The 15790-nt window shown below is 44.2% G+C and overlaps 1 protein-coding gene across 2 annotated transcripts in view; it reads left to right on the top strand.

The window, feature by feature from the left end:
• Positions 1-15790, top strand: part of LOC143766680 (uncharacterized) — a 59687-nt gene that overhangs the window by 33645 nt on the left and 10252 nt on the right. For both annotated transcript variants that reach the window (XM_077254533.1, XM_077254532.1), the window contains one exon: positions 14340-14430. In XM_077254533.1, the coding sequence (XP_077110648.1) occupies positions 14340-14430 (91 nt within the window). The remainder of the gene's footprint in view (positions 1-14339; positions 14431-15790) is intronic.

Genomic DNA, 15790 nt, shown 5'->3' with positions numbered 1-15790 from the left:
ATATCCATCTCAACTCTTTTTGTTTCAATTGCTGTACCCTATTACCTCCCCTTCTCAATACAGGGACCCCATCGATCACTCTAAATCTGAGTTGATTGACAGAGTGTCTGCATGCATCAAAATGTTTAGGGACTGGTAGTTCAAGCAATTTGGTCCTGATGGTGCTCTTATGTTTGCTTATACGTGCTCTGATCTCCATAGAAGTTTCCCCTACATACAGAAGTCCACAGGGACATACTATCACATAGATAACGAAACTCGAAGAGCATGTATAGCGTTCTCTTATCAAGAATTTTTTTCCGGTCTGAGGGTGATAAAAACCATCCCCCTTTAACATATTACTACAGCACGCACAATTGAGACAAGGAAAGTTGCCCATCCTAGGTGGACAAAGAGTCCGCTGGAGGACAACCTTCTTTGTGCCCACATCCGACCTTACCAGTTTATCCTTCAGGTTACGCCCCCGCCTATAAGACAAAATAGGACGTGAGTGAAAATCCTGAATTTGCGGCAAACTCTTGTTCAAAAACCCCAATATTTATTCAAAATGTTCGCAATTCCACTACTCGCTGGACAATATGTAGAGACAAAAGGGACACGTCTTTCTTTAACCCTATTTCTCTGAGTTTGTAGTTCCCCATCCGTTATTTTAGTCACTTGATTTTTCTGGCTCATAACCCTCTTTCTAGGGTAACCCCTCAAAATAAATTTATTGCACATTTCGTCTAGCCTGACATCACACAAATTTTCATCAGAGACAATCCGTCGTACCCGTAGCAGCTGACTCCAAGGAAGCGAGTCCATCATCCTCCTTGGATGATAACTACCATACTCCAGCGGTCACCTTTGTAAATAAATCTGTACACAATCTATCATCCTGCTTATAAACCATGATATCAAGGAATTGTATCCTGTCCATGGAATGTGTGACAGTGAATTTCAACTGTGGATGTATATTATTCAATTCAGAAAGGAAATCGAAAAGATCACTCTGGGTTCCGTCCCATATACAGAAAATGTCGTCGATGTAGCGCCACCAGGCCCGGACATGGCACCAGAAGGTGGAAGAATAAACAGATTGGTCCTCAAGTACCGCCATGTAGATGTTGGCATAAGTGGGGGCCACATTGGACCCCATGGCGGTACCCTACCCCTTAGCTGTAGGTAAAAATCATCCCCAAAGAGGAAAAAATTCCTCCTGAGGATGAACCCCAGCAGGGTGAGGACCAACTGTGCACATGCTGGGGCCACGTCAGAGCCTGATAGCGCCACATCGACGGCATGCAATCCCTTCTCGTGTTCGATTTGAGGTATAAAGGGAAACATCAAAGGATACCAAGATGGTAGAACTACCCACCCTGATATCCACAGGGTATAAGACCGGGCAGATGTAGCAAAGCGACGTAAAATTTTATCAAGAAAGATCGCTATTTTATGACACATAGAGCCTCTCCCCGACACAATAGGTCACCCTGGGGGGCTATATAGATTCTTGTGGATCTTCGGCAAAGTATACAGAACTGGAGTAATAGGTGCATCCACAAAAAGAAATTCTGACAGCTTCTGATCGATGAGTCCATTAGTCAAGGAGTCCTCGATCAGGAGCTGTAACTCCCTCTGAAACCGAGCAGTTGGATTACTTGTCAATTTCATATACACAGCAGTGTCAGCCAGTTGTCCAAAGATTTCTGCCTCATATTTTACAGTGTCCATAATCACAACCGCACCGCCTTTATCGGCCGGTTTAATCGTAAGTTCAGCATTATCTGCCAATCTATCAAGCGACTGTCTCTCAATCCTAGAAAGATTGTTGAAACATGTATTCCGGAATCTATCCTTTAGCACTTTCATATCTCTTTCCACCAACTCAATGTAAGACTCAACGAAATGTTTTTTAACAGGGGGTTGAAAAGAACTCTTATTAAATAGGCCCGCCCCTTTCAGGGTAAAACTATCCATATCAACCCTATCATAACCTTCAACAATCTGTTTTTCTGAAAAAAATACAGCAAGTCGCAATCGTCTAAAGAAGGCATATATGTCACATTCTATCTAAAACCAATCAGGACAATTTCTTGGGCAGAATGTAAGCCCTTTAGATAACACAGCATAATCAATTTCCGACAGCTCCACTGATGATATATTTACCACCAAATCATTGCGGTTCAGTTCGCTTTCCGCCGTTCGTCCATATTCCGAGTCCTCATTGGTGACTTGTGGACCTTCCTCCGTTCCCGATTCGTGCCTCCATATCTTGTGCTTCCTACCGCCTCTCCTGGTCCTTCTTTTGTTGCTGAAATACCTGTTTTCTTGGTTCCTAAAAAACTAGAGGAAGAAGATGCAGCTCCCAAATTAGTCGTCAGTAGAATCAGAATCTGCCGTGGTAAAACCAAACTTCTGTGCATCTTTATCATATGGTCTTTTCCTCCTCCTTGATTGTTGAAATCTAAATCTCCTATTAAAGGATGATTGTGCACCAGCATGCCAAGAAAACACTCGACCCGATCTATAGTCCTCCATATCACGAAACCATTTAGATTTCTTGGTCTTCTCAATGTCACTACGGAATTTAAACAGATTTTCATCCAAACGAATTTTATAAGAGTCCAACTCCTGTACTGTCATGAGGCTAGTCAGTTGTTGCTCTAAATCAACCACAACAGTCTTAATCTGCTCCATTTCCACACGAATAAATTCAATATTCAGGAGCATTAGATCAAACGAAAACTTGTTGGTAATAGACTCAAATCTATTACAAAATTGTGCATTATCAGCCAACAGGGTTGGACGTAAATGTGGGCGTAGCCCCCGAGGTATCCTATGTGCTTTGTAGTATTCAATGAGTGTTGTCACATGTAACTCAAAAGAAATCAACCTCCTTTTCTCGCTCTCATACTTCTTACGGAGCATATCAGCAGTAGGTTTATTAAGAAAAGCATTGTCTATAGAGGTACCGGCCAGAATCCGTATGGCGTCCTCATCCGTATAAGAGAAAGTTGTGGCAGTATCCAGTTCACCCACCTCTGGATTAATGAAAGGCTCCATAGCCAAACAACAGGTGCACGCTGGTTAGGATCCCAAGCACATATAGAAAAAGCAACAACCGACAGCACTCAAATGACCAGGATGCATCCTCTTTGGGGATGATTTTTACCTACAGCTAAGGGGTACCGCCATGGGGTCCAATGTGGCCCCCACTTATGCCAACATCTACATGGCGGTACTTGAGGACCAATCTGTGTACTCTTCCACCTTCTGGTGCCATAACGAATACAAAACGAACGATGATAAATGGTCCAACAAGATATAATGCAAAAATATACAAACTTTATTGATGGTAATAAAAACCAAGTGAAGGGAGAGAAAATAGTGACACTACAAAGGCAATGCTGAATAAATAGCAGGGGGCGCGTACCCAGGAGAAACTGTCCCCTGAGGTAATTAATTGTAATATAAATATATTGGCTATATGAAAAAATTGGCTATATGAAAAAATTAGCAGAAGAGAAAAACAATAAATAAAAACTAAATATACAAAAAGCAAAATAGAGATATATGTAAGATAGCCATGTAGGACACTACACTGCGGACAGCCATCTCAAGCCAACAACATGCCAGGATGATGGGAATATAAATACCATAATACGGCCACATGCAAGGCACTGATCCACTCACATCCACTAGGAGCATATAGAAAGCATATAGCTGCCAGAGTACCCACCGCACAGAGGACAGGGAATCCAGGGGACGCGCCTCCGCCCCAACGCGCGTTTCGGCGATCACACCTTCATCAGGGGGCATTGTAAGTGTGTGCACACAGTGTTTAAAAAGCACCCGCACCGGAAATGCAAGTGTACGGAAACCGGAAGTGGTAATGCGGTACTGGTGGCGCTACATCGACGACATTTTCTGTATATGGGAAGGAACCCAGAGTGATCTTTTCGATTTCCTTTCTGAATTGAATAATATACATCCACAGTTGAAATTCACTGTCACACATTCCATGGACAGGATACAATTCCTTGATACCATGGTTTATAAGCAGGATGATAGATTGTGTACAGATTTATTTACAAAGGTGACCGATAGAAATAGTCTTCTGGAGTATATGATAGTTATCATCCAAGGAGGATGATGGACTCGCTTCCTTGGAGTCAGCTGCTACGGGTACGACGGATTGTCTCTGATGAAAATTTGTGTGATGTCAGGCTAGACGAAATGTGCAATAAATTTATTTCGAGGGGTTACCCTAGAAAGAGGGTTATGAGCCAGAAAAATCAAGTGACTAAATTAACGGATGGGGAACTACAAACTCAGAGAAATAGGGTTAAAGAAAGACATGTCCCTTTTGTCTCTACATATTGTCCAGCGAGTAGTGGAATTGCGAACATTTTGAATAAACATTGGGGTTTTTTGAACAAGAGTTTGCCGCAAATTCAGGATTTTCACTCACGTCCTATTTTGTCTTATAGGCGGGGGCGTAACCTGAAGGATAAACTGGTAAGGTCGGATGTGGGCACAAAGAAGGTTGTCCTCCAACGGACTCTTTTTTGTAAGCAATAAATTTTTATTGAAGTTTGCAAAAATAAATGGTACAGGAAGGGAAGGTACTTTAACGTTATCCAATAGTACATTGCATCATAAAAAGTATAACAGTCCTTCGCTTATGTTCCAATACCAGCAATAAACGTAGCACAAGTCATAACGAAGGACGAGTGTAACAACAAAGACAAAGACAAACATAGAATGTGGGACCAGGGATCAGGGAGGGGGGGGGAGGGAGAGGGGGACCCGAGAAGGGATTATAGTAAATCTGTATCCGTTTGGGTAGTTTAGTCAGGCGCCTGAGGACTAAGGTTAGACAGTCGGGGTACCGGATCTGCAAAAGGGGTGTGGCTTGCATATTCTGCCCAGGGGAGCCAAATAAGTTCAAATCTGTCGACTCTGTCAGTTAGTATAGCAGTTAATTTTTCATTTACCATATACCAGGATAGGCGAGATTTAACTCCCGATAAGTCCAAGCCTGGTTTTTTCCATGCCGAGGCTATAGTTTGTTTAGCTGCTAAAAATATAAATGTAATAAGGGCCCGGGAATATCTAGGAATATTAGAAATACGCTTGTTTAATAAAGCTTCCCAGGGGTTTTTCTTAAGGTTAATATTCGTAACTGAAAGAATCAAGAAATAAACTCTGGTCCAGAACCTTCGAACTATTGGGCATAGCCACCAGATATGAAGCATATCTCCTATGGAATTACATTTCCGAAAGCAGTTTGGGGAATAGTTAGCCACAGCCTTTGCTACTCTGGCAGGGGTCAGGTACCATCTGGTTAATACTTTGTAGTTAGTCTCCAACATGAGGGTATTGAGCAAACCCCCGGTGGACGAAGACCAAATTTGGGTCCACTCCAAGTCTGTCAGTGTTGAACCTATGTCAGACTCCCAGCGAACGGTATAACCCAGGGAACTCCTCTGGGTTGGGGAATTGATATGTGAATAAAGAAGGGATATGATACCTGGGGCATATGGGTTTTGGCGGCATCTCTGTTCAAAGGGGGTGAAAGAATAAGGGGGAGCTGAGTTTCTTAGTAAGGATTGAACAAAATTTTTAAGTTGCAGGTATCGAAATATTTCTCTCGATGGGAGATGGTATTTCTCACTCAATACAGAAAATGGGATAATTCCATCTACGTTAAAGAGGTGATGAACTCTCGTTATTCCCGCAGCTACCCATAATCGGAAGTCCCTAAGGGAATCTCTTCCCGGAGGGAACTGGGCATTACCCCACAGGGGGGCCAAGGGCAAAAATGGTGAAATTAAGTGTGAGGAGTATTTTATTGAATCCCAGATTCTGAGAGAATGAACCATGATGGGATTAGTAATTTCTCTCCGGTTTACTGGGAGAGTCCAGAGTATCGTATCAAGGGTACTTGAGTGAAGTTCCGAGGCTTCTAAAGCTAGCCACAGGGGGGGTTCGGAGTAGGCGTGGTACAACGTCAATTGACCTAGTTGAGCTGCTTGATAGTATTTCGAAAGGTTTGGAACCCCCAATCCCCCTTTTAGACGATGGCGGTAAAGGGTGGCTCTATTAACCCTAGGGAGACCCCCCTTCCAAACAAAAGAATTAATTGCTCGTTGGGCTATTTTAAGATATTGTGTGGGGACCGAGACCGGGAGGACCCGGAATAGATAAAGTAGTTTAGGGAGAATAATCATCTTTAGTGCGCGTATTCTGCCGAGCCAAGAAAGATGAAGTTTACCCCATGACTGGAGTATTAGGCGGATTTTACGGAGCATATGAGGGTAGTTAGCTGCGTATAGCGAACCGTATTCCGAAGTAAGTTTCACTCCTAAGTAGTCCAAAAGGTTAGAGGTCCACTGAAATGAGAATTCTTGCTTTAACAATGTGGTGACAGAAGAGGGGAGATTGATATTCATAGCGTAGGACTTAGAGGGATTAATTTGTAAACCCGAAATGCGCTCAAAGTTATTAAGAGTTTGCAGTAGAGCTGGGAGGGATGAACGAGGTGATGTTAAGAGGAGCAGCATGTCGTCAGCAAAAAGGAAGAGTTTATGGGGAACTGATGCTATAGTGGCTCCCTGGATGGATGAATTGAGTCGAATGTGTATTGCCAAGGGTTCAAAGGCTAAAAGAAATAATATGGGTGATAAGGGACAGCCTTGGCGAGTGCCTCTTTGAATAGGGAAGCGTGGGGAGGAGAAGCCGTTGTATCTAATATATGCAGAAGGGGAGCTATAAAGGGCCTGAATCATTGTAAGAAAGCAAGGAGGGAAACCCCATTTCCGCAAGACCGCAAACAGATAAGGCCAAGAAACGGAGTCAAAGGCTTTTTTAATATCAAGCGATAATAACATGCTTGGTAAATTGCGCTGTCTGCAATGATGCAGCAGGTGAGAGACTCGTCTTATGTTATCTGATGCTTGTCTATTGGGAACAAAACCCACCTGATCTCTATGTATTATGGTCCCCAGCCCTGAGTTTAACCGTTGAGATAAAATTTTAGCTAATATTTTAAGGTCTGTGTTAATTAGAGATATTGGTCTGTAGTTGGACCATGCTAACTGATCGGAATTAGGCTTAGGTATCATAGACACAGCTGCTATCAACGATGCTTCACCGGGTTTATTTCCGTCTCTCAAAGAAATAAAATAATTAGTAAGGTGGGGTATCAAGAGTGGGGCATATTTTTTATAGTATAAGGCTGTAAAACCGTCCGGGCCGGGTTTTTTATTGACTTTCAATTGCCGAATAGCTAACTCTATATCGTTGGAAGAAATAGGTTGGTTTAACAGGTCAATCAGACCTGGTCCCAACGCCGGGAGTGGGACAGAGTCCAAAAAGGCATCTAGCTCACTGGAATCGACGGTTGAAGTGGCACTATATAGTTGTATTAATTTCTGTTGGAACAATTGAGTGATCTTCAGTGGGTTGGATGTGATTCCTGAAGGAGTACGTAGTCTTACTGGGGGACGGGGTTGAGGTAAACATTTTAGCCGTCGCGCTAGGTTAGAATTATTTTTATTATTGAGGGCATAAAACCGTTGTTGGGACCAGCGTAAGGCTCGGTCAGCGTTTTCAGATAGACAGAGGTCAAGCTCAGTTCGGGCGTGGGTGAGATTTCTGTATATGTCCGGGGAAGGCAAATTTTTCAATTAAGTCTCAAGCACTGATACCCTATCTTCCAATTCAGCCTCTCTCGCAAGTCTCTCTTTCCTCCTACGGGAGGCTACTTGGATACACAGGCCTCTCAATACTGCCTTGTGCGCTTCCCACAAAGAAATCAGAGAAGAGGCTGACTGAAGATTGAGAGAAAAGTATTCTTCTAGGTGGCCTTTTAATTTTAAAGCGATCTCAGGGTAGGAGAGCAGAGAATCATTCAGGGTCCAATTAAATGAATATGGTTTAGGGTGCAGCGCGGAACATATAAGCAGGATTGGGGAGTGGTCAGACCATGGGGTGGAAAGGATGGAAATGTTAGAGATGTTAGGGATGAAGGATGGATGGGCAAATATGTGGTCTATTCTAGTGTGGACTAGGTGTCGCGGGGAAAAATACGTATAATCCCTTTGAGAGGGGTGCAAGTCCCTCCACAGGTCTACCCACTGGTATTGGGAAAGGAGTTTATTAAGGGAAGGCGAGTCCGTCGACGGGAGTGGTGATGGGATAGTAAGGGATTGTGCAGTAATTGACCTATCCAAGTGGGGTTTGAGCATACAGTTAGAGTCACCGCAAAGTATCGTGGCTCCCTGGGCATGCTCGGTGATTAATTCACATAATTTAGAGAAAAAGGCGGTTTGATGGGTGTTAGGGGCATAGTATGAGACGATGGTGACCAGTTCGTCAGAAATATTGCCTGTAACTATCAAATAACGCCCTTCCTTATCAGCTACTAAGGATTTAAAGACGAAGGGAACGGACCTCTTAAAACAAATGGCCACACCTTTAGTTTTATTAGGGGCGGTGGCTAAATAATATAATGGGTAGGAAGCGGACAAGAACTTTGGATAAGAACTGGTGGAGAAGTGTGTCTCTTGAAGACAGACTACGTCAGCCTTTTGAGACCTATAATAGCGAAAGGCCTTGGTACGTTTGTGTGGAGAGTTCAAGCCTCGTACGTTGTGTGAAATGATCGTTAACGGCATGGTAAAGAGATATGGGGATCGCCTATGTTAGCTATCGCTCGTGTTTTCGGGTTGGAAGTGAGGAAGTCTTCCTGACTCAAGCGAGGTAGGTTGCCTTTACTCGGGTGGAAGATGGGGGGTGAGGATTGTGTAGTCGGGACAGCACAAGTAAGGAGAGTTGGATACAACAGGGATATAAGGGTAACAAGGGAAACCATAACATTGGCTAAGCACAACGTGCTGAGCGGCAGTGTATAAGGACACTGTAGGGGCATAAGGACAGTTCAGGGACAACGCAATTTAGAGTAAACCTAATAATTAGGTGTATAGGAAGGGGGGGGGTAGGTGGGGGAAAGCTGGGTATGTGACACACCAATAAGGCCTAGCAGTATATCAGGACTACATGTGTGTTGTCAACTATGCCAGACCTGTGGGGGTGGCTGTGAAGGGAGACCCTGCAGCCACAACAGCTCACCAAAACAATACATGGTGTATAGTCAATATCGATAACCTGAAAATACAAATATAATACAAATAATACAACAGAGCATTGCAAGAAAAAGAGACCCTCTCAGGCATTCATAGCTGGTGAAATAACAATTCGGAACCGAATTCCAGTTAGGTGGCCAGTGAGGGCCTAGCACCGAAGAGTCCTAGAAGGAAACTGTAAAACAATCTTAAACTGTAAAGTGAAGAGACACTAAGACTCATCAATATTATTAACACCAACTGTCCGCTATAAAACAGGCAAGAAAATAAAAGGGAAAAAAAGTAATATTGATACTGAAGGGTTCTAAGGCTGCAAGTGTGAATTGTCTAGGTATGTATCCAAGCTCCATGTAGAGCTATGGTAATCGCTGGATCTCAAGGGGGGTCCGGTGAGACCTGTGGTTCAGGTCATCTGTCCCTCGACCGTGGCATTGACGATGATGGCAGTGAGGCAGGCGAGGGGGGATTCATAAGCTGCAACTTGGTGAGGCAGCGGCTTGCTCCTTCTGGGGGAAAGGACCGTATGGACCATCTCTCCGTGGGTGAACATCAGCTTAAAAGGGAATCCCCAGCGATACTTAATGTTTTTGGAGCGTAAAACTTCCAAATATGGTCTCATTGCCCGTCTTTTTGCGATAGTAGTGGGGGCCAGGTCCGGGAACAGCTCATAGGAGTGCCCCTGGAAAACCAAAGAAGTAGAATTTCTAGCGGCTTGGAGAAGTTGATCTTTAGTTTTATAATAATGTAGCTTTAAGATTATGTCTCTCGGGGGGCCTTTGGAGTTTTTCCTGGTTAAGGCTCTGTGAATACGGTCCATCTCAAGGTGTTCGATGGAAATGCCTGGTATGAGTTCCTGGAACAGGGCTGTAGCTGTAGATTGAAGGTCTGTGATGGTTTCTGGCAGGCCTCTAATTCTAATATTGCCTCTACGAGCACGGTTCTCAAAGTCCTCGAGCTTATTATTGAGGGTAAAAATCTCCTCATGAAGCGCCTCTATGTCTTTTTCATGGGTAGCCATGGTGGCGAGAGACGAGTCCATTTTGTCCTCCAAGTCTGAAGTACGAGATCCCAGCTCCCTAATCTCCTTCGTTAAGTCTTTAGTCAGTTTGTCAGACATTTTGGATAGTTCCGTACGTAAAATAGACTGAAATTGAGAAAGTAGAGCATTATGATCCGGAGCAGGGGTACTCGGAGTCCTGGTGGTAGAGGCTGGGATTGTTTCGGACTCTGCTCCGTCTATTATGGAGGAGTTGGAGGATTCGGACTGGGAAAGAGGTCCTGAAGGCATATTGTCCTCTAGATCAGTCAGCGCCTGGAATCTATTGCTAGCATACCTAGGATTATTTTTGCGCTGCTTAGTCATGGGAGCGGTTGGAGAAGATGGAGAACCACGGATTTATATGACCAGCTTGAAGAAGTGGAGTCGAGGATGATGCATACTGTGCGTTGTCCCTTACTGGGATTGGGGGGAGCTGAGTTCAGGCCATTAGAGTGGCCTCAGAGAGGCCTAGGATTAGAGCACCACAGTCCGTGCCACCTGATAATGAAGTGTCAATAATGTCTGGAGAGCCGTCAGGGCTAGAGCTGTTGTGCCCGTGGAAGTGCTGTATGGGCAGAGGTTCACTACTATTCTGGCCAGGAACCGCCGCACAGAACACTATGGCAGGACAATCTAATGATCAAAGCCCCTCAAAATTGTCCTGGAGGAGCTTAACTCCACTCTGACGTACACATATATTTGAGATTGGCACAGATTTTAAGGAATGGACCAATATGTTGATTTATGAATTGGCTCCTAATTCCTCCTCTAGCTGACTAAGGTGGAAATTATAGTTTCATCTTATCAGAGTTTTAGCAAGGTAATGAGGATGCCAGGTCTATTAATGTGGTCACAGTTATAGGTCTCAGAGGACTTTTGTAGTGTTCTGAAGATAGGAAGATAACAGTTCCTTTAAGTGGCCATTAGGTGTCAGCGCAGGGCCACGTATCTGCAATCCAGCAGTTTGAAATCTTCCACTATCAAAGATTGGTTAATTTTTCTAGGTTCTAATGATATACTGAGAAGACTAAGGAGACTCACAGGTGCATAGATTATAAAGTCTATGTTATCGAGTCTTTATGGTGGCGGGGGTTTAGAGGATTAAGCTATTTCCACTTAAGCTTAGGTCTTTAATACAGCTTCAGTATTTGTACCTTTAGTTGGAAATGGCGCCAATTTGGGTGCGCAGATCGCCAATTCCCTGGTGACCCCCTCCGTTGTTGTTTAATAAAAGAGGCGAGTGTCCCCTATCTAACTAATTCCAGTTCCTTCCCAGGCAGCTCTAGGTACCGGGCCCCACAGCACTTATCTCCGGCGCTGTAACCTCTCTCTCCAGGGAGAATCGGGTGCGTTCCTTGTTTATGGGGGACCTACTTGTTAGGAAGACACCGGATCCTCAAAGCACAGTTCTTCTTACCGCAAGTGATGTGGCACCAGGTCCGGAGGAGCAGCTGCTGCAATCGGCGCTCTTCTACTCCGGTCTGCTAGGTGAGCTTCACACCGATGTCGGTCTCCCGCTGATGATCGCGGTGGAGATCCCAGCGGTCGGCGACGCGTCGGGAATGTAGATGCCACTTTAGGGAGGCCCCTCCGGGGCGTTCGGCCAGCAGGTGCTAGGTGGATTCTTCCACACTCAGGCGCCGTTCCGCACTGCACCGTGCAAGCTGAGGCCGCGGCTCTGCTGTAGGTAAGGGGAGGGGGGAATTGGGCGGGAAACGTCCCTGATGGATCTGCGGTCCACTCGCCTTTCGCAGGACTCCTCACCGGCAGTCGATCTCCCCCAATGAAAATCGCCGGATGTCCAGCAGTAAGGTGCGAGTCTCTCCGCAGTTCTCCTCAACCCGATCTCCCCTTTGTAGAAGGGAGAGATGCGACAGGTCTGTGGACAATTGGCGGGCTGTATTTTCTTCAGTCAGGCTTCAGGCCTGCCTGCAGGCCTCAGAGTTCCTATGTGTCTGGAACGCAGATATGCGACCAAAATGAACGACAAATGTATCTAGAGTTCAGAGGCAGATATATGGTGCCTTCCAGTTGTGTGGATGGGTCTGCAAAACTCTCGGATTAGTCAGATTATAATTTCCAACAGAGGAGCTCATGGAGAGTGTGTCCTGCTCCTTCAGTTGCTAGCCATGCCCCCCTCCAGCGGACTCTTTGTCCACCTAGGATGGGCAACTTTCCTTGTCTCAATTGTGCGTGCTGTAGTAATATGTTAAAGGGGGATGGTTTTTATCACCCTCAGATTGTAAAAAAATTCTTGATAAGAGAACGCTATACATGCTCTTCGAGTTTCGTTATCTATGTGATAGTATGTCCCTGTGGACTTATGTATGTAGGGGAAACTACTATGGAGATCAGAGCACGTATAAGCAAACATAAGAGCACCATCAGGACCAAATTGCTTGAACTACCAGTCCCTAAACATTTTGATGCATGCAGACACTCTGTCAATCAACTCAGATTTAGAGTGATCGATGGGGTCCCTGTATTGAGAAGGGGAGGTAATAGGGTACAGCAATTGAAACAAAAAGAGTTGAGATGGATATCTATATTGGAAAGGGTTAAATATTGAATATAATGTACAATTATGTATCTCCTGACTCTTCTGAATATAGATGGCGTTTGATTCCGTATAATTGTTTTTAAGTGTCTTAAATTAATACTTTTTCTTTTTTTCTTCTTTTTTTCTTTTTCTTTTACAGTGCACTTTGGATTTGTCATCCAGGGAGATTTAGAAGTCATTGGATTGATTTCTTTACATATTTGGAGTTGCTACCATTTCCCTTCTTCTTCCCCCTGTGTGCCAAATCGTGTGCACAGGTTATGCTTATATGTTTGTATACCCATAGATACGTTAGTTGCCATGGAGTTGGCTGAGCCTCGGTCCTCTATGCGGGCGTGGGTTTGCTGTGTCATGTGATGGGGGGTGTGGTCGGGGCGATGCTCTGCCTTGGCTCCTCCCTTTCTTTCACGTGGTCACATCGGGGCCTTACGCTGCTGTGAGTGACGGCCCTGCTCGGCTGGCGCGTGCGTTGTGGGTTGCGTCTGTGCTGCGGTCATGTAGTAAAAAACTCGGTACTCTAACTTAACTTTTGTTAGTGGTTTAATTGTGTCCACGTTAAACAACAGATACGTTTCGGTCCTAACATTCGGACCTTCCTCAGTCACAGTAGTAAGATATGGTCGACACCAGGCAGACCCCCAGGATTGTGAAATCTCAGTAGATTCATGGGAGGTGGTGGGCACAGACTGTGTCTCAGGATTGTATAGAGATCCGGCGAATACCCTTAGAGGATCTGGAGCCTGTGTGTGTGGTCTGAAGGGACGCGGCATCCACCGTAAGTCCATGCGACCATGTCATGTGACCGCTTGCATGTGACGTGCCCTGCGCGTGTTTTCGGTCGGTCTTGGGCTGGCTTCTGTGGATTTATGTTGTTAGACCTGGGTTGATTGGCCGTTGTCAGCTGAAGCACAGACAAGAAGATCTTTGCTGATTGGAGGAGATGACCACTATTGACGACAGAATGGTTCATTGGTGGAGGGTTACCATGGCAATCAGATGATTGCGGTAGGATTACAGCACTCCCTGTGTTTTGTATATGATTTGGGGTATTATGTGAATGTGGCACTTTTATATTGCACATATTTTAAGATGAAATGGCGTGATCTATGTATTTTTTATTTTTCGACATTATAAAATAAAGGCCGCCTCTTGCTGGTGATTGCTGCTGGTTTTGGCTCCACACTATTTAAGGTGGCCATGTAGACTATGTTTGTATGCTTGACAAAGGCCATGTGGCCGAAACGTTGTATTATATGATGGCAGAATAAAGACTTTTTCCTGATACATCTTTCACCTGGAACGGATGCTGCTCCTTTTTCTACATTTGTGAGTATTCGTCCTATTGGATCCATGGACTTTGGAGCGTTCATCCTGGTCATTTGAGTGCTGTTGGTTGTTGCTTTTTCTACATATCTCCCCTCTATCACCTTACCAGTGACTCTGTCACAATGTGTAGACGGCTGTGAAGGTCTTGTGCTCAGTGTTGCTTTATCCACCAGTATTATATGTTTTATACATGTGTAATGAGAACGGTGGAGATGGCAGGATTAGAGCTGATCATAGATGTGACTTCTCCATCTATCTGTGACTTTTACAATATTTGTTTCAGGGTGAAGATCTGACCCATATTAATACTACAGAGACATATGTGAGGGGTGATGAGTGGTGTAAAGAGGAGATTCCTACATATGACAACCCAGGTGAGTAGTGACCACTAAATGCAGAGAAGTCACAGATTCTTCTCAGTCTCCGGCTGTGGCTGCTTTATCGGTGGTGTAGTCCGGCAGTATCACAATCGTGTGATCACCATTTTGCCTCTAGACCACAACATTCTCCTCCACGCAAAACTGTCCAAGTGGCTTTGGGCGTTGAAAGCCCTTTTCTATAGAACTTACAACCTGGAGGATCCAACTACCCCCTGAGATTAGAAGACTTTGACCGTTACCTGCCCAGATCTGTAAACTACAAAGGCAAATGGCAGCGTACATAGAATGTGCTGACAAGGTAGAAAAATATTATGATGCGCCTTTTAGAGAAAACGGAGGGTAATGATGCTGTTGGCTTCCAAAATCCCTGATGTGGGAAGAAGGAAAAAATCAGGGCTTAGAAAAGTGCTGCCAAGTGCTGAGCCATAAAGTTGGGCATCAAAACAAATGAACGTAAAAAAAACAACAAGCTTTTCATTTTAATATTCTACCCATTTCCGATGTGAACCAGCTCCTTCCTCAGGCATATACAAATGATAAAAGGAGAAGATCCAGCTCAACGATGTAGTGAAAAGTCCATAGTTTATTTCACCTCGAAAATAGCATGGTGTAAGGACAAAACATCAGCATACAAAAGGGTTAAAAACCAGGATCCTGGTTTTTAACCCTTTTGTATGCTGATGTTTTGTCCTTACACCATGCTATTTTCGAGGTGAAATAAACTATGGACTTTTCACTACATCGTTGAGCTGGATCTTCTCCTTTTTTCCTGTTTGTTCACGCCCTGACACAGCGGTTCCGTGCTCCGAGACCTGGGGAATGTCGGTATGGTGAGCTGGACTTTGTTCCTATATACAAATGATACATTGTGGATGTTTTATATCCTCCAGAACGGCGTCACTAATCCAGTTGCTTAATTCATTAATTAAACCGCGCCATGGTGCAGTTTTTTGTATAGAAACTTTTCATCGTATACAAAACAATATAAATAGATGTAAAATACATATTGGATGCACAACAAAATCCATATAAAGAAAAATATATGTACATGGAAAATCCTCCGGTTTAAGTGTGGATAGTTTAATAATCCAATAGGATTCTCTAGTCACAAGTCTTTCTGACCTATTAGACACGTTCTGATATTTGTTCTAATATAATGAGTCTTAAACTGGTGGGATCTCGTTCATATTCTAAAATGAAATGCCGAAGCAGACAGATTACACCTTTCCTAATATTATGTCTATGGCTGGTCATCCTATTTTGGATCTCTAAGTTGTGCGTGACTGATGGCTGTAATATACACTGGGTACGGAAAGTAGCGTAGAGAAAGTATTAGCGCCCCCATTTCAGGAGA

This window comes from Ranitomeya variabilis, chromosome 4 (genome assembly GCF_051348905.1).
Source record: "Ranitomeya variabilis isolate aRanVar5 chromosome 4, aRanVar5.hap1, whole genome shotgun sequence".
In the NCBI taxonomy this organism is placed as follows: Eukaryota; Metazoa; Chordata; class Amphibia; order Anura; family Dendrobatidae; genus Ranitomeya; species Ranitomeya variabilis.
The sequence above is the reverse complement of the archived record's forward strand: the minus strand, read 5'-3'. Positions and strand labels throughout refer to the sequence as shown.